The 21328-nt window shown below is 48.2% G+C and overlaps 1 protein-coding gene across 1 annotated transcript in view; it reads right to left on the reverse strand.

Annotated features, from left to right (window-relative positions):
• The window catches only part of acot9.1 (acyl-CoA thioesterase 9, tandem duplicate 1), a 92601-nt gene that overhangs the window by 67514 nt on the left and 3759 nt on the right, over positions 1 to 21328 (reverse strand). Inside the window, exons 2-6 of the mRNA XM_072514389.1 lie at positions 8514 to 8614; positions 4266 to 4292; positions 2776 to 2821; positions 1618 to 1788; positions 1478 to 1515 (exon numbers count right to left, since the gene is read on the reverse strand). Coding sequence (XP_072370490.1) covers positions 1478 to 1515; positions 1618 to 1788; positions 2776 to 2821; positions 4266 to 4292; positions 8514 to 8614 — 383 coding nt within the window. The remainder of the gene's footprint in view (positions 1 to 1477; positions 1516 to 1617; positions 1789 to 2775; positions 2822 to 4265; positions 4293 to 8513; positions 8615 to 21328) is intronic.

Consider the following 21328-nt stretch of genomic DNA (forward strand, 5'->3'; position numbering starts at 1 on the left):
TGTCAAGCCCTTGATATGTGCTTTCAGTTCAGCAAATTTCCTACTACAATCCCAAACCTTGTTGTCACCCTTTCCCAATTTACTACTTCATCCATTCATTTCAACCTGGGCCTTGGCCTCTCATACATTCCACACTGACCTGACCGAACTGATATGTTTCTACATAAAAAAAGCAATATCTCCCGATAGTAGGGTGGTACAGTGGTTAGCACTGCTGCCTCAAAGTGCCAGATACCCGGAATCAATTCCGACCTGGGGTCGTGTGGAGTTTGTACTTTCTTTCCATGTCTGCGTGGGTTTCCTCCGGGTGCTCCGGTTTCCTCCCACAGTGCAAACAAGTCCAGGTCAGGTGGATTGGCCATGATCAATTGTCTCGTGGTGTCCAAAGATGTGTAGGTTATGTTAAGGATTATTGGGATAGGGAGGGAGTGGGCTTGGGTGGAGTGCTCTTTCAGTGAGTCAGTGCAGACTTGATGGGCCAAATGGCCTCCTTCTGCACTGTAGGGATTCTATTCTACGATATCACACTACACTCATCTCAAATGTAGGATTCAATATAATTCAAGGTTCAATAATTTTTAAAGTGAGTATCACAGAACTGGGTGACAAGGTGATTATTTAGGATTTAGAATCTGAAGCATAATACATGCTAAGTATTCGCAATCCAAAACGCTTGGGGCCAATTGCATTTTGGATTTCAGATTGTTTCGGACACTGCATATAGGCCTGGGACTACTCATATTACAATGACCAAAGCCTAGGCTAGCTATAGTCTAAAGTCTAAAGTCAATAAAATAGCTAGAATAGGAAGATGTATCACTGAATAACAAACACAGGGTACTTGTAATAAATTGCCACCCATGGCACCAACTGCAATTCTCTTTGTAGAAGAGCACTCACAAGTTAGACAGTGCAAACAAATAACTAGACTTTTCACACTAAAGGTCGGGTGCTATTCATAGAATCATAGAATTTACAGTACAGGAGGCCATTCGGCCTATCGAGTCTGTATCGGCCCCTGGAAAGAGCACCACACTTAAGCCCATACCTCCATCCTATCCCTGTAACCCAGTAACCCCACCTAACCTTTTTTCTTTGGACACCAAGGGCAATTTAGCATGGCCAATCCACCGAGCCTGCACATCTTTGGAGTGTGGGAGGAAACCGGAGCACCTGGAGGAATCCCACGCAGACAGGGAGAGAACGCGCAGACTCCGCACAGACAGTGACCCAAGCCGGGAATCGAACCCAGGTCCCTGGCACTGTGAAGCAACTGTGCTAACCACTGTGCTATCATGCCTCCCCTTGAATGCTTTGGGTTTTCAGATAAAGGATACTATAAAGGATATAATCTATCTCCAACTCCTCATCATCTTTATTATATACATTTCACACAATCTTTGCCATTCTTGATATGCCTCCCGCTTAAATAAAGATATACAAATCACTTTTAAACTGTTGCATGCCAGAGTTTTACCTCCAAATGAGTCAAGGTCTTCAAGGATCCTGCCAAATCTGCATAAGCAAGACACAGTGTTTCAATGTTGGATGTAAAAGTTTGGTGTCAAAATTAAAAGGCAATTGAAGCTCTAAATCATAACCAATTAGCTGCTATACCTTACATGCTCATGTACATTCAGGTACTTTTCTCTTAAGCTGGGCTGGCTTCCTAATGGTAGATAAGTCTCCAGATAACTGTCTTTCATTCGTCGATATGGCAAGTCCTCCTGGTTGCTGACCAGTTGATTACTCAATGAAGCTCTTTCCTTTACAGATTTAAGATGTTCACTGGAAAAGGGTTATGAGAAAATTAGAAATGTAACCAATATCTCGAGATGGCTGAATGGAAAGATACCAATAATGGAGTGGGAGAAAAGGGAAAGATTAAAAGCAAATTAGGGATAGCACAAAGGAAATCAGTGAAATAGTAGTGGGGTAGGAGATGAGAGAAAGTTTGCCTCAAGAACTCAGCTGTCAAATCCTCATCTTCCCTTTACTTTCAATCTCGCCTTCCACTGGTTGGCGGCAGTGGTGGAGGAAGGTCATAGGGGCGAGTGAAGGAGGAGACATATTGAGGGAATGGGATCAAGATGTGATAGGGAAGGATGGATATAGGCCTGGAAAGGTGGCATGAAGGGGCAGGGATAAGGAAGACAATGGGATACGGAGACAGCTGTGTTAATGAGTGAAGTTGTTGAGAGGGAGCAGAAGAAGCCAAGATGGAGAGAAGGGGTTCAGAGAAAAGATGTTGCAGCGGTTCAGATTCACATTTTGAGGCAATGGGCAGGGTACTTCCTGAGCTGCTCTGTGGATCGTTTGTCCAGAAACTCCAGCCTGTGCCCTGAACCAACTTGCAGTTCGGAACCAATCTACTTGCTAACCAGCTCTCCCCTTACCATCAACAAAAAGGAGAGGTGAGAGAGCAGAATGAGTCAGAAAGGAAAGTCCTCTCACCAGCCCAATGCCCCCAAACTCCCAAATTGCACGACCCGGGCATATCTCCAATTCCCCCACCATAGCCAATTACCTTTCTGCACTCACCATCATTCAAGAATCTCTACACACTGACAAATGTTTCCCCCACTCCATGCTCTCTCAGTGTATCCCTCTTCCTATTGCCCCAATATATTCCTCTTCCCTCACCCTCCCTCAGCATATCCCTCTTAATCTTAGGGTATACATTTCCAAATCCTTCGGGTATACACTTCCAAATCCTTGAGGTATACACTTCCAAAAAACAGTCTCAAAGATTTAAGAATAGTCTAATTAACATACCTCCATGTTTTAGACGCGCCAACGGTTTGCTCCAGCTTTGTCCGTACTGAACAAGAAAAGAACTTGGTTAACATTCAGATTTGTGTAAACACTGAGAAGGTCAGCAGGATCAGTCGAGAGAAAAAGTTAATATTTCAAGACAATGTCTTTCACGAGTCTGATGGTATTCTACGCCAAATGTTAATAAAATCCCTACACTGCAGGAGACCATTCGGCCCATCGTGTCTGAACCAAACTTCCAAAGAGCACTCTACCTAGACCAATTCCCCCGCGCTATTCCCGTAACCCCATGCATTGATCATGGCCAATCCACCAAACCTGCACATCTTTGGAGTGTGGGTGGGAGGAAACCGAAGCACTCGGAGGAAACACACGCAGACACGGGGAGAAAGTGAAAACTCCACATGATGATAATCACTTATTGTCACAAGTAGGCTTCAAATGAAGTTACTGTGGAAAGCCCCTAGTCGCCACATTCCGGCGCCTGTTTGGGGAGGCTGTTACGGGAATTGAACCGTGCTGCTGGCCTGCCTTGGTCTGCTTTCAAAGCCAGCGATTTAGCCCTGTTGTGGTGAGCTGCCTTTCAGAAAAAGGGGAAACAGTGATGTAGTAGTATTGTCACTGGACTAGTAATCCAGAGACCTAGATAAATGCTTGAACAAGGGTTTGAATCCCACCACGGCAGATGGTGAAATTTTGAAGTCAATAAAAATCTGGAATTAAACCATTGACAATTGTTGTAAAAATCCTATCTGGAAAAAAGTCTGTGACTCGAGAGCCAAAAGCAGCTCTTCAAGCCCAACTATGTGAGTTTTCAAAATGTCGGTTAAATAGTTAAAATTATATGGAAGGGCCAGCATGGAGCTGCTCCTCCAATCACAGGCTGGTTCATTCCAGTGGAAGAGCGCAGCGAGTTCGGAGAGTTGAGTGCGCGATGGCTGAGGGTGTGAATCTGTCCATTAGTCTGGCTCATTCCCAATACCAGGGTTCTGACTCGCCCTCCCCCACCATCATACACTCTCATTCACTCAGTGTTTGTGGGTGACGAGTGAGATCACCAAGACTGGGAGGGAGCCAGAAACACACACACCCCTTTACACGCCAACATTCTTGACTTATTAATTGTTTGTTTGCTCAGTAAGTTGGTTCTATTCATCCCTTTTTTTCTTTGAGAAACGTTTTGAAAGTGCCCCCTACAAGGAGAAAAGGGTTGGGCAAGCCTGGCCTAGCAAGCCATTCAGTCCAAGGGCAATTAGGGATGGTCAATAAATGCTGGCCCAGCCAGTGATGCCCACATCCCGCAGTGCTCTTCGGGAGGGAGTTCGGATTTTGACACTGAGTGTCTGCACGTATTTTCTGCTTTACTTATATATATGATTCTCATTCAGTCCAGTATATAAATAAATATAACATAAATAAAAGGACAATTTAAATTAATTCACAAACTTTAAGTCATTGTATTCTATCAAACTTCAAGATGTATCACTCACCATCATTCATTAACTGTTTAGAATGACCTGCAGAGGCAAAATACAAAAAAGGAATTGCAGGTGTAGAATGTTGGGATTTTCAGAAGGCATTTGAGAAGGTGCCACACAAGAGATTGTTGCACAAAACTAGGACTTGTGGGATTGAGGATGACCTGACAGACAGAAAACAAACTGTAGAGATGAGAAGTTGACAGGAATTCAAAATCGCGAGGGGTCTGGACAGAGAGAAACTGCTCTCACTGGCGACGGTCAAGACGGTAGGGCACCAATTTAAGCTGACTGGCAACAGAAACAATTGCGACATGAAGAAAAACGGCTTTAAACAGCGAGTGGTTGGGATCTTATCAATTAACAGAACCATCCGGTTGGTTATGTGCTCACCGACAATCAATAAGATTGCTAGAAAAGGGGCATAATAGAATAGTCATGGAGACAGCAACTGGCAGACGTCATATGATCTTTACTGGCCCATCAGATAGAGTCACAGATGTTTACAGCATGGAAACAGGCCCTTTGGCTCAACTTGTCCATGTCGCCCAGTTTCGATCACTAAGCTAGTCCCACTTGCCTGCATTTGGCCCATATCCCTCCATACCCACCCAGCCCATGTAACTGTCTAACTGTTTTTTAAAGGAAAAAATTGCAGTCGCCTCTACCACCGCCTCTGGCAGCTCGTTCCAGATTCTCACCACCCTCTGTGTGAAGAAACTTCCCCTCTGGTCTCTTCCATATTGTAGCCACCTAAAATGGCTGATTCACTATTAATTTGGCCAAAACCCGATTTAAAATGGCTCACCAAAAAGACTGATGGGAAAAGCAGCCAACAGGACACAAACGTACAGCTGCAGACAGAATAGCGTATTCGGCTCTGGGGAAGTCGGCCCAGATCGATACTCAAGACCATTAGCAGCACATCAACCCAGACATCTGCAGTTTAATCGGCTATCCCCGGGAACAATTGCAACATATTAGCAATTGAATGCCGGGCCAGACCTGTCGGCGCCTGCAGTGGCCGAAACAAAGACAGGTGAACGACCACCCCCCGATCGAGGAATCGTTCCGTTATTGGACGTATCGAACCCAGTGATTGGGAACAAGTCCAATCATTTGGGACTCAGGGTCAAGGGCCGCCCCGAGAGGCGGGAAGCCCCTGGGCCCTATAAAGTAAGGGGCCAAGTTCAGATCGCTCTCTCTCTCCCTTCTTCTCCTGCTCGAGACCTTCGCAAGAACATCGACAAAGAAACAGTAAGTTTGACTCCAGCGATCGTTACCCGTATCCCGTACCCCATCGACCCGTATCAGCCTTTTGAATCCCGCGGGCCAGATCCGATTCGATAAGCCATTCGTTTCCCTGACCTGGTGGGCCCTTCCTAAAGTTAAGTATTGGCCAGTAGTGATAGGTTTCTATATAGATAGTAGGATTATTGTGTAAGCATTACTTGTTGTATATAATAAATGACCGTTGATTTCCATCTTACTAAGCGGTGTGCTGACTTATTAATCATAACTCGAGCTTGAACCACGTGGCGGTATCAGAATGATACCTGGTGACTCATGAGCAAAGGTGACATAATCAGAGCTAATAAACTAAGGCTAAAAAGAGCAACAATATCTCTCCCCTCTCACCTTAAACCTATGGAATACCCGAGGCTGGCGAAGAGGGATAGGGCCACATTGGAGGGGCGATAAAAAAGAAGATAAAGGAAGCAATTGGGAGGATGCAGTCGGGGAAGGTAGCAGGGTCGGATGGGTTCCCGGTGGAGTACTATAAGAAATTTAAAGATAGGTTGGCGCCGCTGATGGTGGGGCTGTTTGAGGAGGCGATAGGCAAGGGGGTGCTTCCACAGACTTTGGGGCAGGCCTCGATCTCTTTGCTGTTAAAGAAGGATAAGGATCCGACAGAGTGTGGGTTGTACAGGCCTATATCGCTGTTGAATGTGGATATGAAAATACTGGCGAAGGTGTTGGTGGTTAGGTTGGAGAAGTGCCTCCCGAAGGTGATCGGGGAGGAACAGACGGGGTTTTCTGAAAGGGAGGCAGCTATTTTTGAATGAGTGTATTGAATGTAGTTATGGCACCGGCGGAGGGGAGGGAGACAGAGGTGGTGGTTGCTGGACGCAGAAAAGGCATTTGATTGGGTAGAGTGGGGGTATTTGATGGTGGTGTTACAACAGTTTGGGTTTGGGCCGCGATTTGTGAAGTGGGTGCGGTTATTGTACAGGGAGCAGAGAGCGAGTGTCCGTACGAACAATACGTGTTTGGGCATTTTGCTCTGCACCGGGGAACCAGGCAGAGGTATCCTACGTCCCTTCTGTTATTTGCGCAAGCGATCGAGCCTTTGGCCATCGCGTTGAGGAGTTTGGGGTTGTGGAAGGGAATAGTGCGGGGGTGGGGGTGGAACGTAGGATATCTTTAGACGTGGATGATTTATTATTGTACATGTCAGCGCGAGTGCGTCAATGGGGGTATACTGGAGCTTCTCCGAGCATTTGGGTCTTTTTCGGGGTATAAGCTAAATTTGGACAAAAGTGAATACTTTGTGGTATCACGGCCGTGGGTGGGGGTGCCATTCTGTAGGGCGGCGACCCACTTTAGATATCTGGAGGTGCAGGGGACGCAGGACTGGGAACGGCTCCGTAGGTACAATCTTACTAGTTTGGTGGGAGGGTGATGGCGGATTTGGCACGGTGGGATGGTCTTCCTCTGTCACTGGCAGGTCGGATAAACGCGCTTAAAATGAATGTATTACCGCATTTTTTGTCCATATTGGAGAGAGAGAGAGAGAGAGAGAGAGAGAGAGAGAGAGAGAGAGAGAGAGAGAGAGGGGGGGGGGGGTGGCTAGGGTTAGGAAGGTACTTCTGCAGAGAGGACGGCAGGCAGGAGGGTTGGGCCTCCCGAATCTATAATATTATTATTGGGCGGCAAATGCTGAGAGGGGGGGGGGGGGGGGGGGGGGAGAAGACACGTTGAAGATCTGGAGATAGTTGAGACAGCACTTTAAGCTGTGGGCGGGGTGAAGAGAGATGCCGATTGGGGTAACCATAGGTTTGAGCCAGGGAAGTGGGATGGGTGATTTCGGAGATGGGAGTTAGGATATCAAATGATTTGTTTCTGGGGGGCTGTTTTGCGAGGCTGGAGGAGTTGGGGGAGAAATATGGACTGGGGCAGGGGGAGGTATGTAGATATCTGCAGGTCTGGGATTTTGCCACGAAGGAGGTTGTGAGCTTCCTGATAGTGTCACCCTCCACATTGTTGGAGGAGGGTATTGTCGGCAGGGGGAATGGAGAGGGGAATGGTACCGGTGATTTATGGGAAGAATCTGGGGGAGGACAAGGTATCATTGGAGGGGATTAAAGCGAAAAGGGAGGAAGAGTTGGGGGTGGGTATGGAGGACGAGCTGTGGTGTGTGGTGCTCCGAGGGTGAATGCCTCAACCTCGTGCGCACCTCACGAAGGCGAGTACGAGACGACTCTTTGAGGGCGTGGAAGATGTATGTGAACGCTGTGGGAGGAGCTCCGCAAACCATATTCACATGTTTTGGTCCTGTCCGAAACTGGACGGGTATTGGCGAGAGGTCTTTCAGGTCATCTCAGGGGTGGTGCATGTGTGGTTCAGGCCTCCAGAAGCCATATTTGGGGTGTCGGACTAGCCTGAGCTCCAAGAAGATGCGGGGGCAGATGCCTTAGCCTTCGCCTCGCTGATTGCCCGAAAGCGGGTCCTGTTGGGGTGGAGTTCAGCGTCTCTGCCCTGTGCCTCGTCGTGGTGGGGGGCCTGCTGGAATTTTTGGCGCTCGAGGTGGTGAAGTTTGAGTTGAGGGGGAGGATGGATGAGTTCTACAATTCATGGGCATTGTTTGTCATGCACTTCAAGAATTGGATGCCATTGAACATTATTGGGAGGTAGGGGATTGAGTGTATTGTTTAGCATGTATGGGATGACCGTGGATTCTCTTTTTGGTCTTTCTTGATTTGTATTTGGGATGTGGGGGAGGGGGTAGTTTGGGTTTGTATGTTGAAGGGGTTGCTGGTTGGGGGATTGTCAATGTATTTGTTATTGTTGGTTGTCGGTTGTCTTTCGTTGGGTGCATATTTGATGAAACAGTGGAAAATGAGAATAAATAGATTTTTTTTTTTAAATGACTGAAAAGGGAAATACATTAATATTTATTGCACAAGACAATGGAACATTTCATTATTTGCATTATAGAAAAGCTCACTGGTAGCCACAATAAGATCACTAGCTCAATACCTTCAGCCAGATCTGGAGAACATCCCGCTGGATTGAGACTCCCAGATAGAGAGGAAAATGACCTGACGAGAACGGAAGAAATATTGGAGAGGATCCGATACCTTTTGAAAGAAAAAAAACATAATTTTGCGATTTTAAAAGAAAACAAATGAGGTTTTAATCTCTCTCTCCTATTTTAAGGTGCTCCTTAAAAACACCTCTTTGACCAAAAATCTTTGGTCATCACTCTTAATATTGCCATCTTTGGCTCAGTTAAGTTTGTATCGGATTGTTAAACACCTCGAGACATTTCATTATCTTCGGGTTATATGGAGGTAAACTGTAATTTCCTGGTATACATAGCAATTGGTGTTTTTAAGGTCCCTAGTGGTATATGCATATATGTGTAAGGTTAAGATTTATTTAACCTCATACGAAAATTTAAGAAATTGGAGGAGTAGACCATTCGGCCCACCGAGCCCATTCCACCATTCAGTCCGATCATGGGTGATCTTAGGTTTCAACTCTATTTTCCCGCCCACTCCCAATATCCCATGATTCACTGAGACACCAAAGATCTGTCTATCTCAGCCTTAAATATATTCAACAATGGATCACAACACTCTGGGGTCACGAATTCCAAAGATTGGCAAATCTATGAGTGAAGAAACTTCTCATCTTAGTCCTAAATGATCGTCCCCTTATCCTGAGACTGTGACCCTGTGTTTTAGATTCCCTGGCCAGTGGAAACAGTGGATCCACCCTATCAACCCCCTTCAGGATACATTTTGTTTCCCTTCAGAATTTTGTACGTTTCAATGTGGTCGCCTCTCATCCTTCTAAATTCCAGAGAATATAAGCCCAATGTACTCAGTCTCCCATCATAGTTCGTCCATTTGCTTAAAGTTTTAGCTTTCTTTTACTTATTAGTGCCTTTAGATTTGTACTGCAGCTGCTTAAATGTCTTTGTTCCCTGGATACTCAAGGCTTAATGTGTCAGGGTATAACTTAACTGGCATTGCTGTCTCGCCTCTGCTGAGGTGCAAGATGTAAGTTGCAGAATGCATGATTCATGGCTATGAATTTATTTCTGTGGTCTTTTTTAAAACAATGAGACACCCAAGGCAATCTTGAAGTTGGAAGTGAGACTCTGGATAAGATCTCTGGATATTGATTACATTCCAGGTGACGAACAAGTTTCATCTGCTATTTTGAAGCAATCAGATATTGACAATCTTGTTCCCAATAACATTTTACATTTCATAATGAATCAAGGAAAGATGTTGTTAGGGTCTCGGGGAACCTTTGGGACAGCACGGTGGTGCAGCGGTTAGCACTGCTATCTCATAGCATCAAGGACCCGGGTTCGACCCTGGACCCGGATCACTGCCCGTGTAGAGTTTGCACATTCTCCCCGTCTGCATTGGTCTTACCCTCACTACCAAAATATGTGCAGGGTAGGTGAATTGGCCACGCTAAAAAAAGATTTGGAGCTTTGCTTGACAATTTGCGGAGTTGAGGTCAGAGAGATCTTTACCCAGGGAAAATTGGAGTAATTACATTTGTTTTTCTGTACGTCACTGCTCAAAAACATTGCTTGCATCTGAACTTGGTCAAACACAAGCAGATTTTGTCACACCCAAACTTGATGTTGCATTCAATTTCTCTCACAATTGGCGACAGTAAGGGCACATGGTGTCACACAATTGGGACCTGTATGAAACAGGATTTTGTTCCAACAGGAAATTTATAATTTCTGTAAAATGAGGCCATTTGCAACACAAGGTGATTCAGTAGAAATTCCTTTGTTAGATACGAGTGGAGCATATTTAAATGTCTAAGGAAAGCAGGATGCAAGTAAGAGAATACCAGAATTTCTTCTCTAAAGCATATATGTACCAGCCCGTACCAGCCTCCCCGAACAGGCGCCGGAATGTGGCGACTCGGGGCTTTTCACAGTAACTTCATTTGAAGCCTACTTGTGACAATAAGTGATTTTCATTTCATTCATTTTCATGTTCTGCTTTAAGCATGGAAAATAGGAGTAGGCCTTTTGGCCCTTCGAGCCTGCTCAACTATTCAATATGATCATGATTGATCCCCTATCTCAACACCACACTCCCATGCTCTCCCCATATACCGAGACACCTGCAGAGTCGAGAAAATCTATTTCCTTCTGAAATATATTCACTAATATGGCTTCCACAGAGTTCTGTGGCGTTCACAACCGCCAATTTTACACAAGAACATAAGAACTAGGAGCAGGAGTAGGCCATCTGGCCCCTCGAGCCTGCTCCACCATTCAATGAGATCATGGCTGATCTTTTGTGGACTCAGCTCCACTTTCCGGTCTGAACACCATAACCCTTAATCCCTTTATACTTCAAAAAACTATCTATCTTTATCTTAAAAACATTTAATGAAAGAGCCTCTACTGCTTCACTGGGCAAGGAATTCCATAGATTCACAACCCTTTGGGTGAAGAAGTTCCTCCTAAACTCAGTCCTAAATCTACTTCCCCTTATTTTGAGGCTATGCCCCCTACTTCTGCTGTCAACCGCCAGTGGAAACAACCTGCCCGCATCTATCCTATCTATTCCCTTCATAATCTTATATGTTTCTTTTTTAAAAAATATATTTATTAAAGTTTTTAAACACAATTTTTCTCCCTTACAAACAATAACACCCCCCCGTAACAAAAAAAAAAACGAGAAATTGCGCATAGCAAGATATATACATGGCAAAATGATATATTTACACAGCTTTGCACACTGGCCCTCACCCGTACATGCCAGTTTCCCCAACCCTTCATGTTATCTCTTGCTCATCCACCCTCCCAGGCAGTCCCCCCTCTCCCCCCCCCCCCTCCCAGGACGTCCCCTCCAGCCCCCAGCCCCCCCCCCCCCCCCCCCCCCGAGGTTGCTGCTGCTGCTGGCCGACCTTCCTCTAACGCTCCGCGAGATAGTCTAGGAACGGTTGCCACCGCCTGTAAAAGCCCTGCGCAGACCCTCTCAAGGCGAACTTAATCCTCTCCAACTTTATGAACCCAGCCATATCATTTATCCAGGCCTCCAGGCTGGGGGGCTTCGCCTCCTTCCACATTAGCAAGATCCTTCGCCGGGCTACTAGGGACGCAAAGGCCAGAATGCCGGCCTCATTCGCCTCCTGCACTCCCGGTTCGTCCACTCCTCCAAATATTGCTAGCCCCCAGCTTGGCTTGACCCGGACTTTCACCACCTGAGATATTGCTCCCGCCACTCCTCTCCAGAACCCCTCCAGTGCCGGGCATGAGCAAAACATATGGACATGGTTCGCCGGGCTCCCTGAGCACCTTCCACATCTGTCCTCTACCCCAAAGAACCTACTCAACCTCGCCCCCGTCAAGTGCGCTCTGTGGACCACCTTAAATTGTATCAGGCTGAGCCTGGCACACGAGGAGGAGGAATTAACCCTACCTAGGGCATCAGCCCACAGACCTTCCTCGATCTCCTCCCCCAGCTCGTCCTCCCATTTACCCTTCAACTCTTCTACCAGCGCTTCCCCCTCTTCTTTCAACTCCTGGTGTATTTCCGACACCTTGCCCTCCCCGACCCATACACCCGAGATCACCCTATCTTGAACTTCTTGTGCCGGGAGCAACGGGAATTCCCTCACCTGTCGCCTCACAAAAGCCCTCACCTGCATATATCTAAAGGCATTTCCCGGGGGTAACTCGAACTTCTCCTCCAGTGCCCCTAGGCTCGCAAACGTCCCGTCGATGAACAGGTCCCCCATTCTTCCAATCCCCTCCCGATGCCAGCTCTGGAACCCCCCGTCCATCTTCCCCAGGACAAACCGGTGGTTACCCCTGATCGGGGACCACACCGATGCTCCCATTGCACCCCGGTGCCGTCTCCACTGGTCCCGGATCCTTAGCGTTGCCGCCACCACCGGGCTCGTGGTTTACTTTGTCGGCGAGAGCGGCAGCAGTGCCGCCACCAACGCCCCCAGGCTCGTTCCTTTACAGGACGCCATCTCCATCCTCTTCCATGCCGCCCCCTCTCCCTCCATAACCCACTTGCGGATCATCGCCACATTTGCTGCCCAGTAGTAGCTCCCCAGGTTTGGCAGCGCCAACCCTCCTCGGTCCCTACTGCGTTCCAGGAACCCTCTCCTTACTCTCGGGGTCTTACTCGCCCACACAAACCCCATAATACTCCTGCCTACTCTCTTAAAAAAGGCCTTAGTGATCACGATGGGAAGGCACTGAAACACAAACTGAAACCTCGGAAGGACCACCATTTTGACCGACTGCACTCTACCCGCTAGCGAGAGCGGTAACATGTCCCATCTTTTGAAATCCTCCTCCATTTGCTCCACCAACCTCGTCAGATTCAGTTTATGTAGGGTCCCCCAACTCCTGGCTATCTGGATCCCCAGATACCGAAAGCTCCCCTCCGCCCTCCTCAGCGGTAGGTCCCCTATCCCTCTTTCTTGGTCCCCCACCTGTAATACAAAGAGCTCACTCTTCCCTACATTGAGCTTATAGCCCGAAAACTCCCCAAACTCCCTTAGAGTCTGCATGACCTCCACCATCCCCTCCATTGGATCCGCCACGTACAGCAACAGGTCATCCGCATATAGCGACACCCAATGCTCTTCTCCCCCTCGGACCACCCCCTTTCATTTATTAGACTCCCTCAATGACATGGCCAATGGTTCGATCGCCAATGCGAATAGGGGGGACAGGGGGCACCACTGCCTCATCCCTCGGTGCAGTCGAAAGTACTCCGACCTCCGCCGGTTCGTCACTACACTTGCCATCGGGGCTCTGTAAAGGAGCTTAACCCAATTGATAAACCCTACCCCGACCCCAAACCTGTGCAGCACCTTCCAGAGGTACTCCCACTCTACTCGGTCAAAGGCCTTCTCCGCGTCCATAGCTGCCACTATCTCCGCCTCTCCCTCCTCCGATGGCATCATTAACACGTTTAAGAGCTCCGCACATTGGTGTTTAGTTGCCTGCCCTTTGCAAATCCAGTCTGGTCCTCGTGGATTACCTCCGGGACACAGTCCTCGATCCTCGTGGCCAGCACTTTTGCCAGCAACTTTGCATCCACATTGAGGAGCGAGATCGGCCTGTACGATCCACATTGCAGTGGGTCCTTGTCCCGCTTTAGGATCAAAGAAATTGTCGCTTCCGACATTGTCGGGGGCAGGGTCCCCTCCCCTCTTGCCTCATTAAAGGTCCTCACCAGTAGCGGGGCCAACAGGTCTGCGTACTTCCTGTAGAACTCCACCGGGAATCCGTCCAGTCCCGGGGCCTTCCCCGCCTGCATGCTCCCCAAACCCTTGCTCAGCTCCTCCAACGCAATTGGTGCCCCCAAACCAGCCACCTCTTGCTCCTCCACCCTCGGGAATCTCAGCTGATCTAGGAATCGTCTCATCCCCTCTTCCCCCGCTGGGGGCTGGGATCTGTACAGCTCTTCATAAAAGGCCTTGAATACCTCGTTTATTTTCGTCGCACTCCGAACCGTGGCTCCCCTTCCATCTTTGACTCCCCCTATTTCCCTCGCTGCCATCCTCTTACGGAGCTGGTGTGCCAGCATCCGACTAGCCTTTTCCCCATACTCGTAGGTCGCCCCCTGCGCTTTCCTCCACTGTGCCTCCGCCTTCCCTGTGGTCAACAGGTCAAACTCCGTCTGGAGGCGTCGTCTTTCCCCAAGTAATCTTTCCTCCGGGGCCTCTGCGTATCTCCTGTCCACTCTCAAAATCTCCCCCACTAACCTCTCCCTTTCCATACCCTCTGTCTTCTCCCTATGAGCCCTAATCGAAATTAGCTCTCCCCTGATCACCGCCTCCCATACCACCCCCACCCGTACCTCTCCGTTGTCGTTGGCCTCCAAGTACCTTTCGATACACCCCCTCACCTTCCCACACACCACCTCGTCCGCCAGCAGTCCCACATCCAGCCGCCACAACGGGCGTTGGTCCCTCTCCTCTCCCAGCTCCAGTTCCACCCAGTGTGGGGCATGGTCCGAAACGGCTATAGTCGAATACTCCATCCCCTCCACCCTCGGGATGAGCGCCCTACCCAGAACAAAGAAATCTATCCGGGAGTAGGCTTTGTGTACATGGGAGAAGAAAGAAAATTCCCTGGCCTGCGGCTTTGCAAACCGCCATGGGTCCACTCCCCCCATCTGATCCATAAACCCCCTAAGTACCTTGGCCGCCGCCGGCCTCTTTCTAGTCCTTGATTTGGAGCGTTCTAGTGCTGGATCCAACACTGTATTGAAGTCCCCTCCCATTATCAGGCCTCCTATCTCCAGGTCCGGAATGCGCCCCAACATGCGCTTCATGAATCCTGCATCATCCCAGTTCGGGGCGTATACGTTTACCAACACCACCCACATCCCTTGCAGCCTACCGCTCACCATTACATATCGCCCTCCATTGTCCGCTACAATAGTCTTGGCCTCAAATGGCACCCGCTTTCCCACCAATATTGCCACCCCTCTATTCTTCGATTCCAGTCCCAGGTGGAATACCTGTCCTACCCATCCCTTTCTTAGCCTGACCTGGTCCGCCACCTTCAGGTGTGTCTCTTGGAGCATGGCCACGTCCGCCTTCAGTCCCTTTAAGTGCGCGAACATTCGAGCCCTCTTCACCGGCCCATTCAGGCCCCTCACATTCCACGTCATCAGCCGGATTGGAGGGGCTCTCACCCCCCCCCCCCCCCACGCCCCGCCGACTAGCCATCTCCTTTTCTGGGCCAGTCCCGTGTCCATGCCTCCCTCACCCTCCAGTCCCCCAGAGGGGGGATCCCCGTCCCGACCACCTCTTCTGTGTCCCATTCCCTTTCGCCCAGTGCAGCAGCAACCCTTCCCCCACCCCCCCCTTCCCCCCCTCTAGACCCCTGTCTAGCTTTTTTGCTCCCCCATGTCACTCCCGTAAGTCAGTTGACGCCTGCTGACCCCGGCCTCCCCCGCTGTCCCATTGACCTCCCCGCGTGGGAGTCTTGCAATCCATATGCATTCCTTCGTTCCCCTTCCCGCGCGTGGGAAAACACCCCGCGCTTTCCAAAGCCCGCTCCGCCCCCTCTGGCGCAGCTCCTGTCGCGGCCTTGTCTCTCTCCCCCAGCCCACGTAACATTTCCTGCGCGTGATTGACCCCCTATATACAACAACCATCACACATCAAACCTCAAACATCCCCCCCCACCCTCACAAACCCTCAGTTAGGGTCCAACTTTTCGGCTTGCACGAAGGTCCACGCCTCTTCAGGCGTTTCGAAGTGATAGTGTTGGCCCTTGTATGTGACCCACAGTCGCGCTGGCTGCAGCATTCCGAATTTCACTTCTTTCCGGTACAACACCGCTTTGGCCCGGTTGAAACCCGCTCTCCGCTTTGCAACCTCCGTGCTCCAGTCCGGGTATATTCGGATCTCTGCATTGTCCCACTTACTGCTCCGCTCCTACTTGGCCCATCTCAGGACCCTCTCTCTGTCCGTGAACCGGTGGAGCCTCACCACCATCGCCCTTGGCGGCTCATTTGCCTGGGGTTCTTCGCCAGCACCCGATGTGCCCCGTCCAACTCCAGCGGCCTCGAAGGGGCCTTGGTGCCCATCATCGCCTCGAGCATCGTGCTCGCGTATGCCCCGGCATCAGCCCCCTCCACTCCCTCAGGGAGACCCAGGATTCGCAGATTCTTTCTCCTTGACCTGTTCTCCAGGTCTTCGAGTCTTCCCGCCCACCTCTTGTGTAGCGCCTCATTCTGCTCCACTCTCACCGCCAGGCCCACGAGCTCGTCCTCATTCTGACTGACTCTTTTCTGTACCTCCTGGATCTTAGCTTCGTGGACCTTCTGGGTGATCCCGAGTCCTTCAATTGCCGAAAGCATAGGCGCCAACATCTCCTGGCGCATCTCCTCGCGCTGCTCCTCAAAGCAGCGCTTGATGAACTCCTGCAGCTCCCCTTTGTCCCTGGCCGCCGCCATTTTGTTTTCTTTCCCTCGCTTCTCCCGTTGGCCCAGTGCCGCTCCTTTGGCCGTTACACTTCTGGTCCATTTAAAAACTCCTGAAAAAGGTCTGAGAGTCAGTTCCAGACGGGAGCTGCCGAATACGCGACCTACTCCTCCATGGCCGCCACCGGAAGCCTCGTCCCTGCTTCTTCAATGGCCCTGGTAGATCCTTTCACAGTTGTTCCCTCTGCTGCTAGAATTCACCTTTGATAGAGTCAAGTCAGATTGCAGCTTTAAGCTTGCCCTTCCCCCGCCTGCATGCTGGAAGAGGCCCTGGTCTAAACCTGCAGCCAAAACCAAATCCTTTACTGTTTCTGCCGGATCTGGCAGCCAAAAGACAAAACATTCCTGGGGGACACTGTCAGGGGAATGCTGCAGTCTTCTTGCCACACCGGGAAATGTCAAACAAATGCCGTCGGGGCCCTGTAAAAGAGCCCAAAAGTCCGTTCCAAGCGGGAGCTACCGAATATGCGACCTAGCTCTGCATAGCCGCACCCGGAAGTCCAATCTTATATGTTTCTATAAGATCCCCCCTCTTCCTTCTAAATTCCAACGAGTACAGTCCCAGTCTACTCAACCTCTCCTCATAATCCAACCCCTTCAGCTCTGGGATTAACCTAGTGAATCTCCTCTGCACACCCTCCAGTGCCAGTACGTCCTTTCTCAAGTAAGGAGACCAAAACTCAACACAATTCTCCAGGTGTGGCCTCACTAACACCTTATACAATTGCAGCATAACCTCCTTAGTCTTAAACTCCATCCCTCTAGCAATGAAGAACAAATTTCCATTTGCCTTCTTAATCACCTGTAAACCAACTTTTTGCGACTCATGCACTAGCACACCCAGGTCTCTCTGCACAGCAGCATGTTTTAATATTTTATCATTTAAATAATAATCCCTTTTGCTGTTATTCCTACCAAAATGGATAATCTCACATTTGTCAACATTGTATTCCATCTGCCAGACCCTAGCACATTCAGTTAGCCTATCCAAATCCCTCTGCAGACTTCCAGTATCCTCTGCATTTTTTGCTTTACCACTTATCTTAGTGTCGTCTGCAAACTTGGACACATTGCCCTTGGTCCCCAACTCCAAATCATTTATGTAAATTGTGAACAGTTGTGGGCCCAACACTGATCCCTGAGGGACACCACTAGCTACTGATTGCCAACCAGCAAAATACCCATTAATCCCCACTCTTTGCTTTCTATTAATTAACCAATCCTCTATCCATGCTACTACTTTCCCCTTAATGCCATGCATCTTTATCTTATGCAGTAACCTTTTGTGTGGCACCTTGTCAAAGGCTTTCTGGAAATCCAGATATACCACATCCATTTGGGGCAGCACGGTAGCATAGGGGCAGCACGGTAGCACAAGTGGATAGCACTGTGGCTTCACAGCGCCAGGGTCCCAGGTTCGATTCCCCGCTGGGTCACTGTCTGTGTGGAGTCTGCACGTTCTCCCCGTGTCTGCGTGGGTTTCCTCCGGGTGCTCCGGTTTCCTCCCACAGTCCAAAGACGTGCAGGTTAGGTGGATTGGCCATGATAAATTGCCCTTAGTGACCAAAAAGGTTAGGAGGGGTTACGGGGATAGGGGGAAGTGAGGGCTTAAGTGGGTCGGTGCAGACTCAATGGGCCGAATGGCTTCCTTCTGCACTGTATGTTCTATGTTCTATGTTCATTGGCTCCCCGTTATCTACCGCACTGTTAATGTCCTCAAAAAATTCCACTAAATTAGTTAGGCACGACCTGCCCTTTATGAACCCATGCTGCGTCTGCCCAATGGGACAATTTCCATCCAGATGCCTCGCTATTTCTTCCTTGATTTAGATTCCAGCATCTTCCCTACTACCGAAGTTAAGCTCACTGGCCTATAATTACCCGCTTTCTGCCTGCCTCCTTTTTTTAAACAGTGATGTCACTGTTGCTAATTTCCAATCCGCCGGGACCACCCCAGAGTCTAGTGAATGTTGGTAAATTATCACTAGTGCATTTGCAATTTTCCTAGCCATCTCTTTTAGCACTCTGGGATGCGTTCCATCAGGTCCAGGAGACTTGTCTACCTTTAGCCCCATTAGCTTGCCCATCACTATCTCCTTGGTCCTCACCTGTCATAGCCTCATTTCCATCAGTCACTGGCATGTTATTTGTGTCTTCCACTGTGAAGACCGACCCAAAAAACCTGTTCAGTTCCTCAGCCATTTCCTCATCTCCCATTATTAAATCTCCCTTCTCATCCTCTAAAGGACCAATATTTACCTTGGCCACTCTTTTTTGTTTTATATATTTGTAGAAACTTTTACTATCTGTTTTTATATTCTGAGCAAGTTTACTCTCATAATCTATCTTGCTCTTCTTTATAGCTTTTTTAGTAGCTTTCTGTTGCCCCCTAAAGATTTCCCAGTCCTCTAGTCTCCCACTGATCTTTGCTACTTTGTATGTTTTTTCCTTCAATTTGATACTCTCCCTTATTTCCTTAGATATCCACGGTTGATCTTCCCTCTTTTTACCGTCCTTCCTTTTTGTTGGTATAAACCTTTGCTGAGCACTGTGAAAAATCACTTGGAAGGTTCTCCACTGGTCCTCAACTGTTTCACTATAAAGTCTTTGCTCCCAGTCTTCCTTCGCTAGTTCTTCTCTCATCCCATTGTAATCTCCTTTGTTTAAGCACAAAACACTAGTGCTTGATTTTACCTTCTCACCCTCCATCTGTATTTTAAATTCCACCATATTGTGATCGCTCCTTCCGAGAGGATCCCTAACTATGAGATCCTGAATCAATCCTGTCTCATTACACAGGACCAGATCTAGGGCCGCTTGTTCCCTCGTAGGTTCCATTACATACTGTTCTAGGAAACTATCGCGGATACATTCTATAAACTCCTCCTCAAGGCTGCCTTGACCGACCTGGTTAAACTAATCGACATGTAGATTAAAATCCCCCATAACTGCTGTACCATTTCTACATGCATCAGTTATTTCTTTGTTTATTGCCTGCCCCACCATGTTACTATTTGGTGGCCTACAGACTATTCGTATCAGTGACTTTTTGTTTTTGTTTTACTGTTTACAGAACTAAAAACTGATTAAACCTTTCTAATCTGGTTGTTGCTATGAACAAAAATGTTAAGCATTTTGTTTATTTTATTTTCTCTCAGCACATGCTGATTTATTTGCTAAATACTTTCCCTATTGTTTTTCCACTATTGTGTTCTTCTGATTGTAGGTTCGAAAACTAAAATCAAATGGACAAAGTGTTAAATCAAATAATCAAAAATGATTTTCTGACAATGGACAATTTAAACTACGCTTGAATTCAATAGCCTGAATTTCCACTCCTGGTTTGGGAGTGCAGAGTTGGGACAATACCAGCTCCTCAAACCAGACCCAGGAGAAAATGTCCCATAAATTTGGATTTTCATTCTATTGGGTAATGAGTGAAAATGGGAGTCACAGCCACTGGCCTTGGAAAGGTGGTGTGTGGGCGGGGAGTCTGACTGCGAGAAAGGCCACTCTCAGCGCTCTGGCACTTTGTCAAAGCTATGTAAAAATAGAATAGAACGAAAAGCAGTCCGCTCACCATCACCTCCCACAAACTCCCCATGCCCTATCCAGGTCACTACAATTCCCCCAACCTTCATTGTCACTCAGGCCCCCTATGCTACCTCATGCCCCTCTACTCACCCCACAGTCCTGCACACTCCCATGCCACTCATTGCCCTTAGACTGTCCAAGCCAACTCAGCCAACAACCACCATGGGTAGACCTCAAGCTGTGATTGCATGAATTAATTTATTGATGAATTCAGTATTTCAAAAAGAAAAGCTGGTTGACAAAAACTCATTTGGCACATTTAACTTCCTTTGAATACAAATGATTGTTTTTAAAAGGGATTGTCATCCCACTTTCAATGGCTTTATAACCACTTGGAGCTGACAATAAAATTGAACTGACAGGTACCCACTGTGGCAATGATGGGTTGTGAAATCAGACACAGCACTAACGTTATAATGCTAATCTTCAGGCTTATTTCAACGGACAAAGTGAAATAGCACGTTCTTTTTAACACTGCAGTTTTTTTCAAATATTTGAATGGCAGGTGATTTTAATTCCCTCATAACTCCCACCCACAGCTCCCATGAGTTTATGCACATTCATGTCCACTTTTACATATCCCAGAGGGCACCTGACTGTTCCCAAAGGTGTCCTGGGGCTATACTCAAAAGGGTGCATTACCTCTCCAATAAGGTGCCCTATCTTTCCAAAGATCACCATTCAGGCCTAAAGTGTACAACCTGTGTTAAGGACATCACGCTGGTGAAAGTCAGATCAATCTGAACCCAGTTGTTCGTTGACATGTGCAGTTGCCTCCATGAACCACAGATATGCTATTTCGAACCCGCTCCCCTCACAAATGACAGCTGTTGAATTTGGGGGTGACATTAGGATTTGTGCCTCTGCAGCTAAGATAGAGAGCCTCTCCATCTGTGTAAAATGTAGGCCCTAATGTGTACAACTTGGGATTGTTAAGTAGTAAAATGTATAGGGCAGCATGGTGGCACAGTGGGTTAGCCCTGCTGCCTCACAATACTGAAGTCCCAGGTTCGATTGCAGCTCTGGGTCACTGTCCATGTGGAGTTTGCACATTCTCCCCGTGCCTGCGTGGGTTTCACCCCCACAACCCAAAGATGTGCAGGGTAGGTGGATTGGCCACACTAAATTGCCCCTTAATTGGAAAAATGAATTGGGTACTCTAAAATTTAGGGGAAAAAAGTAGTAAAATGTGGTATTTGAATGAATATGCCGATGACAAGGAATGAACATTTTTTTTGAAAA

Source organism: Scyliorhinus torazame, chromosome 8 (assembly GCF_047496885.1).
Source record: "Scyliorhinus torazame isolate Kashiwa2021f chromosome 8, sScyTor2.1, whole genome shotgun sequence".
Classification (NCBI taxonomy): domain Eukaryota; kingdom Metazoa; phylum Chordata; class Chondrichthyes; order Carcharhiniformes; family Scyliorhinidae; genus Scyliorhinus; species Scyliorhinus torazame.